The sequence below is a fragment of the Ctenopharyngodon idella genome, chromosome 20 (genome assembly GCF_019924925.1).
Source record: "Ctenopharyngodon idella isolate HZGC_01 chromosome 20, HZGC01, whole genome shotgun sequence".
Classification (NCBI taxonomy): domain Eukaryota; kingdom Metazoa; phylum Chordata; class Actinopteri; order Cypriniformes; family Xenocyprididae; genus Ctenopharyngodon; species Ctenopharyngodon idella.
The window spans coordinates 15657272-15676380 of record NC_067239.1 but is presented as its reverse complement, the minus strand read 5'-3'; the positions used below and the strand labels follow the sequence as shown (position 1 = coordinate 15676380).

Sequence of the window (19109 nt, the reverse complement as noted above, 5' to 3'; positions counted from 1 at the left end):
AACACAGGCAGGTACTCAGAGGAAGACACCCCCATATCTCCAGAGAGACCTCCCAGCATGCTTCTGTGCTGCTTATGAGTCTCACACAGATGGGTGAAAGATGGAAAAAAAAAAAATTAATCTCAACAAATATTTTTTTTTCTATCATGTAGTATGTGAACGTGTTCATGAAGATGCAATTGCACTGGCGTGTATATTTGGTTTTAACGTGTGTATTTGCGGATGATGGAATGCTCTTGGCCAAGAGGATGAAGTGGGATTTGAGGTTTTTTTTTTTTTTTTTTTTTTTTTTTTTGTCGCTGTATATATGTGCAGTTAAATCACTGTTTTGGCAGTAAACATGATGGCTGAAAAGGAGAGAAAATGAGATTTTGTGCATGTGTTTATGTGCTGGGACATATCCAGGCCATGACACTTCTACATGAACATGCGTGCAATTAGTTGGGCATGTTTGCATACATATGTGTTTACTCCTGCAGGTTTTGACTGCTTTCCAAAATGTGTCTGTGTGTAATTATGAATTATGCATGTGTGTATTTATAAGCATATTAATAATTCTGCTGACAGATACAGTACTTTGTTTCCCTATCTCCTCATAACACAAATATATACTGAAGGTTTCATACTTTGAAATCCACCATCTGGAAGAGGATTGTGTATCATAATTACCCAGCATAATTGCATAATTGGACTGCATAATTGTTTTTTTTACCACATTTTTTTTTTTTTTAATGTTGAAGAATTGTACAAAATGTAATAACACGCTCCATCTCTGACACATCTTTTTTGCTGACATATTCAAGCCCCTCCCCTTCAACCACCTGTAATAGACCGCTTTAATAATCCAAATAATTCTCAATGGACAAATACACCGATATATAATAATAAAAAAAAAACTCCTGTATCACTTGAAAATAACTACATGTGTTACAAATGCTTCTTTATTCTGACTTTAAACATTGATGTGGCCAGCAGACATTAATAACATTCAATATCATAAATCAAAATGCACAACAAAGAACAGATGCTTTTCTATTTCTATTACTCTTCATCGCTCAAGCACCGAGCCGTTTAAAAATCAGGTCTGTGATTCATGTGCTATCCATCAGCTCCTAATTCAGACAATACTGCTCTATAAAAAGTCTTCAAAGTTTTATTTATTGATGGGGCTCGTCCAATTCTATAAACAGACACAGTAGCACACCATCACACTGTTTTCAGAAAGTCAACACCCCCGCCAATAACATTCTCTGTTTCACATGAAGCCCTTTGAGGTCATCCAATTACATTTGCTGTTTCAGCCCAGCAGGAAGCCTCTTTATCCAATAATATTTCACACCAATAGTGATATCTCAGGTACCACAAATGTAGAGTTGGCTATGGATAACTAAAGAACTCATTTTCTATGATGTAAGACTGAAATGGAAACATTTTCCTAGATAAACAGACTTAATTAAAACCAGAGACAAACACCCACAAACACAGGTTAGACAATTAGAGCCAGATTTAGCGCCAGACACATTGTCATTCAGATTCTACAGGAGTGAGAACACTCCTCTGTCTCATTTTCTATCCATCCTCTAGTGAATTCATTCCTCTCTCAGTTCTGATCTGCCCCTCAACCTCCGTCTGTTTGGAGGAACTTTACTGCCTCACCTCTGACTCTCCACCCGCTGCTCTGTGAAGCCACAAGCCTTCAGTGATGACAGCGCTGAACTCCAATAACATCATAATAACATGCTGCAGCAAACAGCCCCGCTTGCCCCCTGCACTGATGTAGATCAAACTCACAGAACAAAGTAGAGACCACCATCTCAAGAAGTATATGTAATTATTCAGAAGGATAGGAAGACAGTCCTTTTAGTGAATCAGGTTCTTTGGTTCTAAAAGACAATTCAACAGAGTCCCTGCACAGACTTTTAATAAAAACATTAAAATATTTATTTAGCAAGCATAATATATTTTCAAGATAAAATAATGTTATTTAATACTGTTAATAATGTTATATAATATAATGATCAATAGCAAAATAATAGGTATATTAAATTACTATATTGTATATATTATAATATATAATAATTAGTAATTAGTATAACATGTAATAATATTTTGTTAGGTTGCAGTTTTTTCACAGTTTTCTAATTTTGTAGAAATATAAACAATTAAATCGCCTAAAGATAGATAGAATGATAGAACAATAGATAGAACAATAGAGAGAATGATAGAAAGAATGATAGAAAGAACGACAGAGAGAACGATAAGAATGATAGATAGGATGGTAGAATGAATGATAAAAAAGAATGATAGAATGATAGACAGAATAGAAAGAATGAACGATAGAAAGAACGATATATAGAAAGAACGATAGAAAAAAGAACAATAGATAGATAGAACAATAGAAAGAACAATAGAGAGAATGATAGAAAGAATGATAGAAAGAACAACAGAAAGAACGATATAAAGAACGACAGAACGATAGAAAGAATGATGGAAAGAATGACAGAGAGAACGATAGAAAGAACGATAGATAAAAAATGATAGAACGTTAGAAAGAACAATAGATAGAACGATAGAAAGAATGATAGATAGAAAGAATGATGGTAGAACGATAGAAAGAACAATAGATTAAAAGAATGATAGAACGATAGAAAGAACAATATATAGAATGATAGATAGAAAGAATGATAGAAAGAACGACAGAGAGAACGACAGAAAGAACGATAGAAAGAACGATAGAATGATAGAAAGAATAATAGAAAGAACGATAGATAAAAAGAATGATAGAATGATAGAAAGAATGATAGATAAAAGAACAATAGAAAGAACAACATATAGAATGATACAAAGAATGATAGATTAAAAGAATGATAGAACGATAGAAAGAACAATAGATAGAATGATAGAAAGAATGATAGATAAAAAGAATGATAGAACGATAGACAGAATAGAAAGAATGAACGATAGAAAGAACAATATATATAGAAAGAACGATAGATAGAAAAAAGAACGATAGATAGAACAATAGAAAGAACAATAGAGAGAATGATAGAAAGAATGATAGAAAGAACAACAGAAAGAACGATATAAAGAACGACAGAACGATAGAAAGAATGATGGAAAGAATGACAGAGAACGATAGAAAGAACGATAGATAAAAAATGATAGAACGTTAGAAAGAACAATAGATAGAACGATAGAAAGAATGATAGATAGAAAGAATGATGGTAGAACGATAGAAAGAACAATAGATTAAAAGAATGATAGAACGATAGAAAGAACAATATATAGAATGATAGATAAAAGAACAATAGAAAGAACAACATATAGAATGATACAAAGAATGATAGATTAAAAGAATGATAGAATGATAGAAAGAACAATAGATAGAATGATACAAAGAAAGATAGATAAATGATAGAATGATAGAAAGAATGATAGATAGAATGATAGAAAGAACGATAGATTAAAAGAATGATAGAACAATAGACAGAATAGACAGAAAGAATGATAGAAAGAAAGAACGATAGATAGATAGATAGAATGATAGAACAATAGAAAGAACAATAGAGAATGATAGAAAGAATGATAGAAAGAACGACAGAGAGAACGATAGAAAGAATGATAGAATGATAGAAAGAATGATAGATAGAAAGAATGATAGATAAAAAGAACAATAGAAAGAAGGATAGATTAAAAGAATGATAGAACGATAGAAAGAACAATAGATAGAATGATAGAAAGAACGATAGATAGAATGATAGAAAGAAAGATAGAAAGAAGGACACAACAGACAGAGACAGACGGGTGGACGGACAGACAGACAAACCCATTGAGCAGACAGTTGTTGTTGGTAAACAGGATGACACATAATGAAAGACAGCTGTCAAGATTACACCAGCACTTCCCTCTGTAATTCTGTAAAGTCCAGTGACGCTCTGTAATTCACCTCCCAAATGCATCTTGGAGTGTGTTTTTAGCTTATCTCGCCCTCTGCATGTGTATGTTTGTTCTGACAGGCTTTTCTGCTGTGTATTTGTGTTGGGGTGTACGTCCTGTTATTGAAGCTCTCTCTGCACTCTCTGCATGTTTGAGAGAATATGTTTATATGCGAGTGGGTGAGTTTCATTATGACAGTGTGTGTTTCTTTCTTGGCTGATTTTCTGCTGATTTAAAAAGAGGGTTCAGGCAGAGCGGTTCCCATGCTGACCAGAGGCTGAGTGCATGTTAGTGTGTGAGTAAGAGGCTGGTTCCCATGGTGACCAGGTTTCAAGACGAGCCTGCTTTTCTTTCCGACCAATTTAATTGAGCCGAATGTCACAATCAATATATATTTCACTGAGCACATGCACGGCACTGGTACAAGAACACCAGCTGCAGCTGCACGTTCTTTCATTGTTAAATAATTTGATTGTTACACTGATGACGAAAACATATGGCAAAGTTTCATCACATGTGCGTCCAGACACACGTAAACGTTCATACACTCAGAAACACCTTTAAAACCTACAAATAGCTGTCAATGAGCGGTCATACATTTTCCTGGACACACCTGGAGTGCATTGGCACTGTAATTGGCAGGCCAGTGTTTATATGAAAGAGTCATACGCTTTAAAAGACAGAGAGAGGGAGAGAGGGGCCCCTCAGCCGAGCAGAGCAGGAAGTTAGCAAGAGCCAAAGCATTCTTCATCAATGCAAGAGAAGAAGAAAAAAGACACGGACGAAAGAGGAAGCAGAGAAAACGTAAATAATATTCATTTTTAATTACACTTATTCATTTCAATGCATAATATAATATATTATATTATTAAAATTATATAAATAAATCGTCTAAATAAATAAAACACTACTAATTAAAATATGTTTAAATGATGTGAATTTAGGCATCAAAACATTTATTTTAACTGTATAAATGTCCAGTATGAAAAATTTGTATTTAATTAATATTTGGAGGTTTGCTAAAGATCACATTTAACAGTGTTATTAAATTATGTGTGATTTTAAAGATTATCTATATGCGAGTGTAACATGACAGCAAAAATTATATATAATTTTATATATATTTATATAATAATATATATTATATACTATTTATTTAATTATTTATATAATTATATAAATTTATATATAATTTTATATTTTATATATTTGTACACACACACACACACACATATATATATATATATATATATATATATAGAGCCACAAGTATTGGGACACCCCTCCAAATCATTGAATTCAGGTGTTCCAATTACTTCCATGGCCACAGGTGTATAAAGTCAAGCACTAGGCATTCAGACTGCTTCTACAAACACCGTACCGTGATAGGTAATAGCTACAGACCTCCAAACTTCGTGTGGCCTTCAGATTAGCTCAAGAACAGTGTGTTGAGAGCTTCATGGAATGGGTTTCCATGGCCGAGCAGCTGCATCCAAGCCTTAGATCATCAAGTGCAATGCAAAGCGACGCATGCAGTGGCGTAAAGCACGCCGCCACTGGACTCTAGAGCAGTGGAGACGTGTTCTCTGGAGTGACGAATCATGCTTCTCTGTCTGGCAATCCGATGCACGAGTCTGGGTTTGGCGGTTGCCAGGAGAACGGTACTTGCCTGACTGCATTGTGCCAAGTGTAAAGTTTGGTGGAGGGGGGATTATGGTGTGGGGTTGTTTTTTCAGGAGTTGGGCTTGGCCCCTTAGTTCCAGTGAAAGGAACTCTTAATGCTTCAGCATACCAAGACATTTTGGACAATTTCATGAAGACATGGATGAGCGAGTTTGGTGTGGAGGAACTTAACTGGCCTGCACAGAGTCCTGACCTCAACCTGATAGAACACCTTTGGGATGAATTAGAGCGGAGACTGTGAGCCAGGCCTTCTCGTCCAACATCAGTGCCCGACCTCACAAATGCGCTTCTAGAAGAATGGTCAAAAATTCCCATAAACACACTCCTAAACCTTGTGGAAAGCCTTCCCAGAAGAACTGAGGTTGTTATAGCTGCAAAGGGTAGGCCAACTCCATATTAAACCCTACAGATTAATAATGGGATGTCATTAAAGTTCATGTGGACTTGATTAGGAAAGCCACACACCTGTCTATATAAGACCTTACAGCTCACAGTGCATGTCAGAGCAAATGAGAATCATGAGGTCAAAGGAACTGCCTGAAGAGCTCAGAGACAGAATTGTGGCAAGGCACAGATCTGGCCAAGGTTACAAAAAAAGTCTGCTGCACTTAAGGTTCCTAAGAGCACAGTGGCCTCCATAATCCTTAAATGGAAGACGTTTGGGACGACCAGAACCCTTCCTAGAGCTGGCCGTCCAGCCAAACTGAGCTATCAGGGGAGAAGAACCTTGGTGAGAGAGGTAAAGAAGAACCCAAAGATCACTGTGGCTGAGCTCCAGAGATGCAGTCGGGAGATGGGAGAAAGTTGTAGAAAGTCAACCATCACTGCAGCTCTCAACCAGTCGGGGCTTTATGGCAGAGTGGCCCGACGGAAGCCTCTCCTCAGTGCAAGACACATGAAAGCCCTCCTGAAGGACTCCAAGATGGTGAGAAATAAGATTCTCTGGTCTGACGAGACTAAGATAGAACTTTTTGGCCTTAATTCTAAGCGGTATGTGTGGAGAAAACCAGGCACTGCTCATCACCTGTCCAATACAGTCCCAACAGTGAAGCATGGTGGTGGCAGCATCATGCTGTGGGGGTGTTTTTCAGCTGCAGGGACAGGACGACTGGTTGCAATCGAGGGAAAGATGAATGCGGCCAAGTACAGGGATATCCTGGACGAAAACCTTCTCCAGAGTGCTCAGGACCTCAGACTGGGCCGAAGGTTTACCTTCCAACAAGACAATGACCCTAAGCACACAGCTAAAATAACGAAGGAGTGGCTTCACAACAACTCCGTGACTGTTCTTGAATGGCCCAGCCAGAGCCCTGACTTAAACCCAATTGAGCATCTCTGGAGAGACCTAAAAATGGCTGTCCACCAACGTTTACCATCCAACCTGACAGAACTGGAGAGGATCTGCAAGGAGGAATGGCAGAGGATCCCCAAATCCAGGTGTGAAAAACTTGTTGCATCTTTCCCAAAAAGACTCATGGCTGTATTAGATCAAAAGGGTGCTTCTACTAAATACTGAGCAAAGGGTCTGAATACTTAGGACCATGTGATATTTCAGTTTTTCTTTTTTAATAAATCTGCAAAAATGTCAACAATTCTGTGTTTTTCTGTCAATATGGGGTGCTGTGTGTACATTAATGAGGAAAAAAAATGAACTTAAATGATTTTAGCAAATGGCTGCAATATAACAAAGAGTGAAAAATTTAAGGGGGTCTGAATACTTTCCGTACCCACTGTATATATTATATATATATTATATATATATATATATATATATATATATATATATATATATATATATATATATATATATATACATATATATACATACACACACACACACACACACACACACAAACACTACCATTCAGTAAGATTTGTTCATGCTCACCAAGGCTGCATTTATTTAATAAAAAATACAGTAAATATTGTGAAATATTGTTATCATTTAAAATAACCATTTTCTATTTGAATATATTTTAAAATGTAATTTATTCCTGTGATGCAAAGCTGAATTTACTGAAATCTAAAATACAAAGCTAATGTAATATAATAAATGTCTTTACTGATCAATTTAATTCACCCTTGGTGAATAAAAGTATCAATTTATTTCCAAAAAAAAAAAAAAAAAACTTGAGGGGTCACTTTAATAATTAATAAATGTTTCTTGAGCAGAAAATTAGAATGATTTCTGAAGGATCATGTGACACTGAAGACGAGTAATGATGCTGAAAATTCAGCTTTTCCATCACAGAAATAAATTACATTTTAAAATATATTAAAAATAGAAATCAGTTATTTTAAATTGTAATAATATTTCATAATATTCCTGATTTTACTGTATTTTTGATCAAATAAATGCAGCCTTGTTGAGCATAAGAGACATAAGAGACATTTTAAAATCTTACCAATTCCAAACTTTTGAACGGTACTGTGTATATATAATAGCCCAAAATTTTGTATTTAATGGATAGCAACTTTCAACTCAAAAACTGTGCTCACTTATAATCAAGTTACAACATTTTTTCCAACAATCGCAATGCTGCAGCTGCAACATGCCAGCTTGTTCCTTTCAGAACCCCACAGGTACGGAAACATTCGTAAAACTTAAAAACCACACTGACTCACACACACCGATTTGAAACGACACGGTAAAGATGGAAGACCACACGCCAGTCTGACCGCTGTGGCAAAAGCATCTATTACATGCTTTCGAAGGCCGTGCTGATGGCGACTCTCTCAGGGTGTGTCCACCAGCCTAATAGGCACTTTGAATTTCACTTTAGAACATCAAATCATCACATAAGTAAAACAAGCTTATATACACACACTTGCACACACAAAAACAGAGCAGAGCTCTCAAGGTTGGAAAAGTTGAACTTGTAGTCATGTTTCAAAAGAAGCATGGCACACACTCTTTAAAGAAACCTCCATGTAACCTTGAATACACAACATTATGTAGGCGGCAAGCAAAAATGACTAAGAAACTAAAGCCTCGAGACTGAATTGGTTTGAAGTGCGGCGAGTGTACAGAGTTCATTCCTGCAGTCACAAATCAGGCCGAATCAGGTTTACAGGCTCTCATATGGGCCACAGATTCAGATGGCTTCCATCAGCTGTCACCAAACCGAGAGAGAGAGAGAGCATGAAAAAAAAAAAAGGAAAAAAGGGAGAACGTTTGAGGAAAAAGTAAATCAAAGATTTGAATCTTTTACTTTCAAAGCGGAGTCCACCCTAAAAAAGAGCAGTGTGTTAGCATGTGTGTGTGTGACGGATGGAATGTGAGGGTGGTGAGTGAATATTCCTGGGGACAAAAGACAGAAAACAGAGGTGTTTCCCTCCATTCATCTTAACTTGTTCACTTTTACCATCTCCATCCATTTTGTATCATCTTGACTCCTCTCTGACCCAGCTTTCTCTTGATCCTTTCCTTTACCCTCCCTTCAAAAGTAACATAATGTACAGTAATTGAGGGACAATCCTGTTGGAGCAACCTGACATTTATACTGTGTTCCAAAACCTAGTAAGAGAGCATGAAAACTGCAGAAGAAAAGAAAAATACAGACTCTCTATGGCAAGGATGCCTTAGACGTCATGCTTATGTAAGGCAGCTTACCATGTTTTAAAACAGAGCTTAGGTGTCTTTCTCTAAGGCATAATGGTGACAGATGAATTGTTGCTTGTGGGGTTTGAATCTGTAATCAGTCCGTTACAAGTTCAGATTTTTACCCATTGACAACATCCCTATTTCAGCTATTAGTTGAATTCTCTCTTGCTCTCTGGTGTGACATTAAAATAAGATCTGTTGGTAAGATTTTTTTTTTGGAAATTTTGAAGTTTCTTATGTTCACCAAGTCTGCATTTATTTGATTGAAAATACAGTAACAACCGCAATATTGTGAATTATTTTTACAATTTCAGATAACAGTTTACTATTTGAATATATTTTAATAATGTAATTTATTTCTGTGATGACAAAACTGAATTTTCAGCAATCAGTCTTCAGTGTCACATAATCCTTCAGAAATCATTTTAATATGCCGATGTGGAGCTCAAGAAACTTTTCTGATTATCAACGTTGAAAATAGTTAAAGAGAAACAACTTTTTCAAAATTGTAGTGTATATGTGTAGTTGACACAACATGTTCAGGACTTGTTTAAAATGGATAATGATCAAGTCATGGAAAGTGTACATCTTAGGTCATGTCAGTTTTTCCAAAATGTTTAACACATTTTTAAAATTCATTTTAAATGATCTTGAGGTGTGGCAAATTAATTTTTAAAGCAAATATTTAGAGATGCACTGATATTAAAATTTTGGCGGAAACTGATAAGCTGTTAATTATTTTCAAGTTATGACTGATATTAAAATGTTATACTATTTTCTTTAAAAAAAAATAAAAACCCTAAAATCAATTGTTTTTAAATGCAACTTTTTAAAAGTGAATTTAGGCATCACAACACTTTAATATATACGGATATTCTTTTTGAGATTTGCTATAGATTGCATTAACAGTTATTAAATTATTAGTGTTTTTAAACATTGGATTACGACAAATGTAAACTAAATATTGGGGTGTGATGAAACACTTAGCTCAAGAGACGAGACAAGACACAAGATTAGGTTCACGAGAACAAGACTAGATTTTTGCACAGTATTTTTAAGAAATCCTCAATGACAAAATTCATGACTGGAAAAATAGTCTGCAGGTGCATTTTGAATTATCATATGCATTGAAAGACAACAATATACAAGAACTGTAAAAGGTTTTGCTCAACTGACTGGCTTCTCTCCTGTATGATTTCACAGTCTTGTCAGACCTTACTGTACATGAACATATTGAACAGAAATAAAAACAATATAAATAACAAAAATAAATAAGTTTTTTTTTTGTCCTATTAAGTGCAAACAATAAGTGCAACCATAAATTACTCTCTCAACATTCAAAGTGCAAACAGAGACCAAAACAGAGACCAGAGCTAAGAGGTGTTTACAACTACACAGCCCAGCCTAAGATAGGTTTGATAGTGGGAGACAGGCTATTGTATGTAGCCTAATTTGCACAAATCAGGGAGCTCGCGTTTTACTTTCGCTTTCGATTTCGTGATTGCATGTACTCTGTGTACAGGGAGCAGCAGTGCTGAGCACGCATTTGACAAGACATTTATTAGACGCTTAGGCTCTGTTGCGCAACAAATCCTCTGCCATGGTCTTGTCAGTCATCTCGCCTTACTCTCGTCACGTGATCAATGAACTGTGATTCCTTCTGCACTATGTGCGACTCTGCAGCTCATGCTGGATGAGCAGAGCAGACGTTTACAATAGTTTACAATTGAAGCGACCGTTATCCAACTGAATTAAAATTATTTATCTCTATAAAAAAAGCAAAATGACAGTGGAGGTGGTGGGCATCGTAATGTAATGTAAACGTAGCGGTGACATATTCTATGCTAATTTCACCCTCATGCTCCGTCGTGGCGATATCGAGAGACAGCTTTTCACTCAACAAAAAATCTCGTCACATTTTAATATTGCGAGATCTCGTGGCACGAGTTGTTTATGTCAACTACCCGTGTGTGTGTCAAAAACAGTGAGATTCCAAATAATAGCGTCTAAATGGTGCTGGTTTGTCAGTGCGAGCAGTGCTGTTCTTGCTGCGCTGATGTATGTAGTTGTGAATTGGAGAGGTCAGAAGTGCTGTGCAGTGAATGTGTGCTGGTGGTTGTTTTAATGTTGTTTAACTATTCCAGCACTAATCACTAGTGTGCTACACAGAGATTATAGGCATGACAGCTTCATGAAGTCATTCAATGATGTGGAAACTCAGTGACAGTATATCATTACTAACTAACTGACTTAGTATAATGGTACTGGGATCATGTTGAACTAGTATTCCACCACTGACCTGTGATCTCCTGCAGCAGATGGCTTAATGTGGTCTGCCGGGTGAGTAGGAGTGTCAATGCGCCAATCAATTCCTTCTCCACCTTTTCCACATGCTTTTCCTCGTCAGCACCACCCGGACATGCTTCCTGGGCCATAGAGTACACATAAACCAGCAGCACCAGAAGATCATCCATGCTCAGCTCACCAGAGCCAGAGTTAGAGTCAGAACCTGTTCCAGACTCACTGGACTTTATGAGGGGAAGAAGTTGTTTCAGAACCTCTGCCAGGTCGGAGTCCCCCAAGGCCTAAAGAACAGAGACAAGACATTCATCAGCAATATTAAAACTATTAAAAATGTAGCATCGCATCTATCAAACTACAGTGGTGACATTTACGCAGCAGGAATTACATAGTTCTGCTTTAGTTATTTCCATGACACGATCAATCATTATGTCAGAGATCTCCTCCGCACTCTTTTCCACTTACACGTATGTTAAATTCTTTAGCAAATCAGGTCTGAAGGGAGCATTTATTCGTTCTACCTAATTCTGTTACTGAGCACATTTATGGATGAGATCTGCTAAAATATCTTGGTCAAGTGTGAAGATCAGAAAATTGTGTTCATGTTGTATTTCAAAACATTTTTGCTACTATTGAGGTGGGATACAGGTAAGGATAGGGGCAGGATTGGTGGGATGGGTAGGTTTAAGGGTGGGTTAAGGTGTTTGGGAAGACTCAACAGTCTAATTATAGATGAAATTACAGAAATTAATTACATGTGTAATTATATGCAGGTATTTAAAAAAAAAGTACTATGTAAAAACATGTACACAGTAAGTGCACTGTATCAAATGATTAATTTAAATGTAAGTACATTGTAGTTAAGGACACCTAATATAAAGTGGGACCATATTTTCTCATATCCCAGCTTAATATGCAGAGACAACAAGTTAATGTTTTTTTAAAGAAATCTCTTATGCTCAAAAAGGCTGCATTTATTTGACCTAAAATAAAGAAAAAATATAAACATTTTTACAATTAAAAAAAAAAAGAAAAAAACTAAAATGTAATTTATTCCTGTGATGGCAAAGCTGAATTTTCAGCATCATTACTCCAGTCTTTAGTGTCACATGATCCTCCACAAATCATTCTAATATAATGATTTGCTGCTCAAGAAAAAATTAATACTATTATCAGTGTTGAAAACAGATGCTTAATATTTTTGTAGAAACCATGAGACAACATTTTTCCAGCATTCTTTTGATAAACTTTGTTAAAAGAACAGCATTTATTTGAAATTTTTGTAACAAATGAAAAATGAAAATTTTAATTAAATTAAAAAATTATAAAAAAAAATTAAAAATGTAACAAATTAAAAGTCTTTACTGTTACTTTTACTTAAAGGGTGTTCACCCAAAAATGAAAATAATGTCATTAATTACTTACCCTCATGTCGTTCTACACACCTTCGTTCATCTTCAGAACACAAATTAAAATATGTTTGATTAAATCCAATGGCTCAGCAAGGCCTGCATAGACAGCAATGGTACTTCCTCTCTCAAGACCCATAAAGGTACTAAAAACATATTTAAATCAGTTCAGGTGAGTTCAGTGGTTCTACCTTAATATTATAAAGCGATGAGAATATTTTTTGTACGCCAAAAAAAACAAAATAATGACTTTTTAACAAACTCAAATCAGTGGTTCGGAGTGCCAAAGTCACGTGATTTCAGCAGTTTGGCAGTTTGATATGTGATTCGAATCACTGATTCGACTCAAAAGATTCATAACGCTCGAAGCAGTGTTTTGAAATCGGCTATCATTAGATATTGTTAAAAAGTCATTATTTTGTTTTTTTGGCGCACAAAAAATATTCTCGTCGCTTTATAATATTAAGGTAGAACCACTGAACTCACATGAACTGATTTTAATATGTTTTTAGTACCTTTATGGATCTTGAGAGAGGAAGTACCATTGCTGTATATATGCAGGCCTCACTGAGCCATCGGATTTAATCAAAAATATCTTAATTTGTGTTCCGAAGATGAACGGAGGTCTTATGGGTGTAGAACGACATGAGGATGAGTAATAAATGACAATATTTTCATTTTTGAGTGAACTAACCCTTTAATGTATCTTTGTATTAAGTGTAGTATTAATTTCTTAAAAAAACTTTGTATATTTAAATAGATCTACTGTATATTATAAATATTTTATTATGTATTATTCAAAGTAATATAAAGTGCACATGACACTTTGGACAATAACAAAGGGATTTACCTTATATTATATTTTTATTTATTTTAGATATATTATGTCTTCAACTCCTAATCTGCATAGTTGCTGGCCATTTTAAATAAACAAAAGTTGTCAAGAAGCTGCACCAGAGTTTTATTTATTCCCAACAAACAATATTATTCCCAACCAAGGTGAAGTGCAAATGACCCTGAAAATCTTCCACAAATCTTTGTTGTGTCATCTGTCTACGGGTAATGATATCAGAACAAATTTAACTCTGCTAACAGGAAAAACAGCTCAGTTTACATGAGGACAGACTGCTGAGATACAAATCAACATGTTTGTGTGTGTTCGTGTGAGCCTGAGAATGATTGCGTGCTTGTGTTAGAGCGTGTGTGTATTTGAAACCTACAAAAATCTAATAACCTTGAGGATGGATTTCATTTGCAATGAAAAATGTCCCTATTGAGCTTAGCAGAGCTGTTCTGCCCAACACAAACATGGTTTCTCTCTGGAGAAAGCTAAACTGGCCTTGCTTCAGAATCTCATATCTGAAAACTACAAAATCCTCCCTCTGAGCCTGAGAGTACAATGACAACCAAACAATACATTCCAAAGCACTGAAACACGGAGTCTCAGCCCTCTAGGCCCCCGCGTGTTATTCTTCCTTACGAACATGAATCTACCTCAATCATCTTATGAGGTAACCATTCAGATTCTCTTCAGAACCAGTCAGAAGAGAAATAATGGAGTGTGCTGTAGGTTATTCTCACAGACAAAGTGAAATCCCATACCATTACCCGCTTTAGTGGATGAGATTTCTCATCAGACTGATCAAAAAATCTGATTGTAGAATGTAGAATGTCCACTTTTCTCATGACTTTTTGGACTGTGATCTGGGGGAAGTCAAATAGTTTGAGGAAGTCGAACCCCTGTGGGCTAATTCAGATCTGTGTGCTATATAACCTCTCAGCCAGACCGCCTGGATATAAGGGACTCACTCTTCCTTTATTTGACAGTCATTCTAAATGCAGGCCTGGAAATGTAAGAAGGACATCGACTTGGAGGATTACTGGAATCGTACTGGGTCACACCTGTGATGCGTCAAATGTCACATACATTAAAAAAGAAACTCATTGAGAGGAAGCACTGTGAATCTTGATCTATAAATTTCCTTTAACAAAATGGTCATTAACAAACAATCCAATTCTATCAGAAATGAATGTGTGTCTGGTAAGCCAACCGATGATTCCTTGAAACCTTGAGATGACATGAACATCGACAAGATGAGCATATAAGGCAACATCATATGACTAATTTCTGTGTGAAGTGAATGACATCATATATTCAAATCACTTAAATTCAGTTAAATTGACAATGTACAAAATGACAAATGTGCCAATTAACCAAACTTTTTTTTTTTTTTTTTTTTTAAATAGCCCCAATTACGCTCATTTAGACGTTAATAATTTTGTTCAGGGGGTTTATTCTACTAAAATGGGTTTACATGATTCAATAAAAAAATATATATATATTTTTTTATCATATATATATATATATATATATATATATATTATATATATTTTGTTGCAGCACCTGTTCTCACTCTCTGTCTGAAAGCTTTGTTTTAGTTTCAGTTTCTTTAAAAACCCGCCTTCAAAAAAGCTCAATCTTCTCTGATTGGTCAGCCAGTCATGTGAGAATGTTTTTCCCTTACAGTGAAAACAGTGTTTCCTTGACATAGCAATACATTTTTCCTAGCCTCATAACCTTGGTTTGAGGGCAAGTAGCCAGTAGGTGGGCATTATGCAAATGTGTTACATTGTGACTTAGCCACGTTACAGAAATAATGGCAGAACTACAAACGAGATGTTCAAAGCAGTTGTTTTCTGTTGGAGCGATTAAGTCCTCCCAGTAACATGTTTTAATTAAAATCAATTATCATCATGGTGTCTTTTTTGTTGCATCTTCACTATTGTCAAGAAAACAAAACAAAATAACTTTTAAAAGAACATTTAAGTAAGTAATTTTGTTAAAGAAATTAACACATCCACGTGAGTGCCACATCCAATCTTGTTCCACGAACTTCTGAATCAAAGCCCAGATCCGTGTTTTATGATGAGTAAAATTCGAGGGAAACAAGAATAAACTCCCTCAAAGGCACGTGACTCGTACTAGCCTCTAGCACGAAACACATTTTTATCCTTTGACATTGTTAAATCAAAACCTTGCAGAACCCTTAGCCCAAATATTTGTGAAACAGAGCTTAGGCGTTCTCTTTTCTACTTCATTAAAAAGAAAGATTCTTTTATGATGCTGTCACTACATCATAATGGCAAGAGATATTCTACAACATCTTTGACTGCAAATGTACCATAGCAATATCTGACCTTACAAACTACATAAAATTCCATTTAAATGCATTCACCCCACGTTGATTCTTTGATAGAAAGGATAAACAATGCTGTCATGCACCTATAAGGCAGTCCTGCCTAACTTGGTAGCCAAGGCAAGATAGGACACGATCAGAAAAACGATTGGGGGTTAAAATCCAGTAAGGATTTTTTTCAGCTTTAGTAGTTCAGAATTCTGCTTGCCCTACCAACAGTTTCACTGGCCCACACACAGTACAAAATTACAGATTAATACAGGATACAGTTTTTGTTTAGTGTGTTTAAAAGATGATTGGGAGGTCTGCAGACTATTTTTATGCGAAAACGTGTCATTTGAATATATTTGTCTAAGCGTAAAGTGTGTGTGGTGTGTGTTTTTAAAAGCTCTTCTTCTGTGTCCAGGACCCTAATGGTCTATGTTTGTGTTCTTTAGAGCACCTGACATCTGTGTGAGGGTCATGCTCACCTAATTGGACTGTTCAGTAAAGTGAACTGCTGGGACACATTCAAGCATCCGCACACACAAAAATGCACAGATTTCAAATTTACAGCTGTTGACGTAGTGATCTGAGCCATTATTTCCCTCAATAGCATCCAGGGGGTTTCCTTGACAAAGTAAAGTATGGAGGAAAGTTGAAAAACTAAACTCAGTCCTCAGAGAGTCATTTTCTCTCTCCACCGATTCCTAACATTAGAAGTCTTCAGATTAATCAATTCATGAAGTATGCAGAAAAATCTGAAAACCAAATGAGATCTTGGCTGAATAAAGCACTTGGCCACAAAAGTAAGGGTTTGGTAACGTGGCTTACAAAAAACTTGGATACTCCTACTTCATTGCAGTTATGCATTAAAATTAAGATGCCAAGAACTGTCAACACCACATAAGAACTAAAAGATCACTGTAAAATTGGTGTCAGCAGAGGAAATGGAGTGGCTGGATTAGGCTGGTGAAAACATACATGAACAAAGAAACAAATTGGAATCAGATTAGCATTCACAAACATGAGTTTGAAATCTAAGACACAAAAATAATCTTATTTCAAGCAAAAAGCAGTAAGTAGTTTTCCCTCTAACTTCTCAATACTCAAGACAATAATCAAATCATCAAAACAAGCATTTTGACTGAGAAACTCATACTCAATACATTGGAAAGCAGCCACTTTTTAGTCAGACAGCATGCAAATACAAAACTGAATAGATAATGACAAAGTAAACAGACTAGTATTAATATATTTTTTTTGTTATTTTAATATCAGCTTGGTACTGAAGTACCAGTACTTTTGACATAGTAGGACAGAAGTTGACACATTATGCAGAAAAAGTAGGCTACTTCATGGTAAAGACAATTTTCCGAATGCTTAGCATATTGGCTAACCTTTGAAGCATTGAAGTTGTTAGCCTCAAAACAACATATATTAAAATAAACAGTCACTCCTTAACCCACTTTTCCTTTCTTAATAAACCCAAAACCAAATGAACCAAGACAAGAAGTTTAAGCAATAAAATGTGGTGTGGTATTTCTGTAAAACGGCAGCTAGCTTTGCTATAATTTAGTAGGGAAAAACTGTCAGTGGCTTGTTTTCTAGAAAAGGCCTGTGTGGTTGATAACTAAAGTCATAGGAAACAATTAAGTAAGCAGACGCCGCCACTACATGTTACTGCTGCTATTAACCACAATTAGCAAATTGAGCCCTGTTGTCGCTACATGCTACAATAACCATTAGCTGCAATTACTTATAAACAGGGTTACAGTAAAGCTTATATGGAAATTGTATCACCACATTGTCGTGATTAAGCATAATTCTGTTTCACTGAACTGTTAATGCCTTGGTAAATAATGTAAACAAGACAAAACGCACAATATAAGTGATATCACTGGTCTGCAGCAGTAATCGTTTTAGCCCAAGAGATTCACAGATTTCTGAGGGGAAATTGGCCATTTTAGAATAGAGTGCAAGTGCCCATCCACTTTTTCAGCAACCTTGGATCCGCAAGTATTTTTCCAATTCATTTTTCAAATAAGGATTCTAAAAAAGTCTTCATTTAAGAGTTATAAGCCATGAACCAAACCAACCAGCTACAAGGTGAATCACAACACTGCAAACTGATTTGAAGCAAAAAAAGTATTTGAAAATCAGACATAAAGACAAAGGTAAAGGACTGTTTACTTAACGGCTTTAATAAGAGAACGAACCCATGAAGCGTCGCGAATGACACACACACACACGTTTGTTTTTTTGAATTGTGGGGACATTCCATAGGCGTAATGGTTTTTATACTGTACAAACCGTATTTTCTATTGCCCTACACCAACCTTACCCCTAAACCTACCCATCACAGGAAACTGCACATTTTTACTTTCTCAAAAATACACATACATAATATTATATATATATATATATATATATATATATATATATATATATATATATATATATATATACACACAAACAAAATACTTTACGGTTATTGCAAAATATGCATGTAATGCGTACAAATATATGTTTGAGAGTATAGGGAAACTAACTACATCATTCACAATGCTGAATGGGAGTGGCCGACACTAACATTCTCAAATTGGTGGAGATTTCTCTGCAGAATCATGGGTAATGTAGTTTTTCAAGAGGAATTCAACTGTTACATATGATTGTTTGAACAATAAGCTGAAATAATGCAGACTGATGGCTTCAACAAAAAGCATATATCATCAATTAACAACCTCTTTGCTCACAGTAGGTCTGTCTTTAAAGGTTATCGCTCAAAACCAATTCCTTTACGGAGAAAATGAATCGGGAGTTTTACTTCCAGAACCCGACTGTTGCACTCTATACAAATGATAAAACATGCAATGTAAATGTAATGCTGTAATGCATGCAATGTAAACACTCGAAATTGCACAAAATTCCTAAAAAGAAAGCAAATAAGCCAATAATCGAAATGACCGTGTAGTTTTGCTCCACCCTTTGTCTCTCATC

General features: G+C 35.7%; 1 protein-coding gene across 1 annotated transcript in view; it reads right to left on the bottom strand.

Annotated features, from left to right (window-relative positions):
• scfd2 (sec1 family domain containing 2) overlaps positions 1–19109 on the bottom strand; it is a 154167-nt gene that overhangs the window by 73315 nt on the left and 61743 nt on the right. Inside the window, exon 5 of the mRNA XM_051874650.1 lies at positions 11523–11808. Within this exon, the coding sequence (XP_051730610.1) occupies positions 11523–11808 (286 nt within the window). The remainder of the gene's footprint in view (positions 1–11522; positions 11809–19109) is intronic.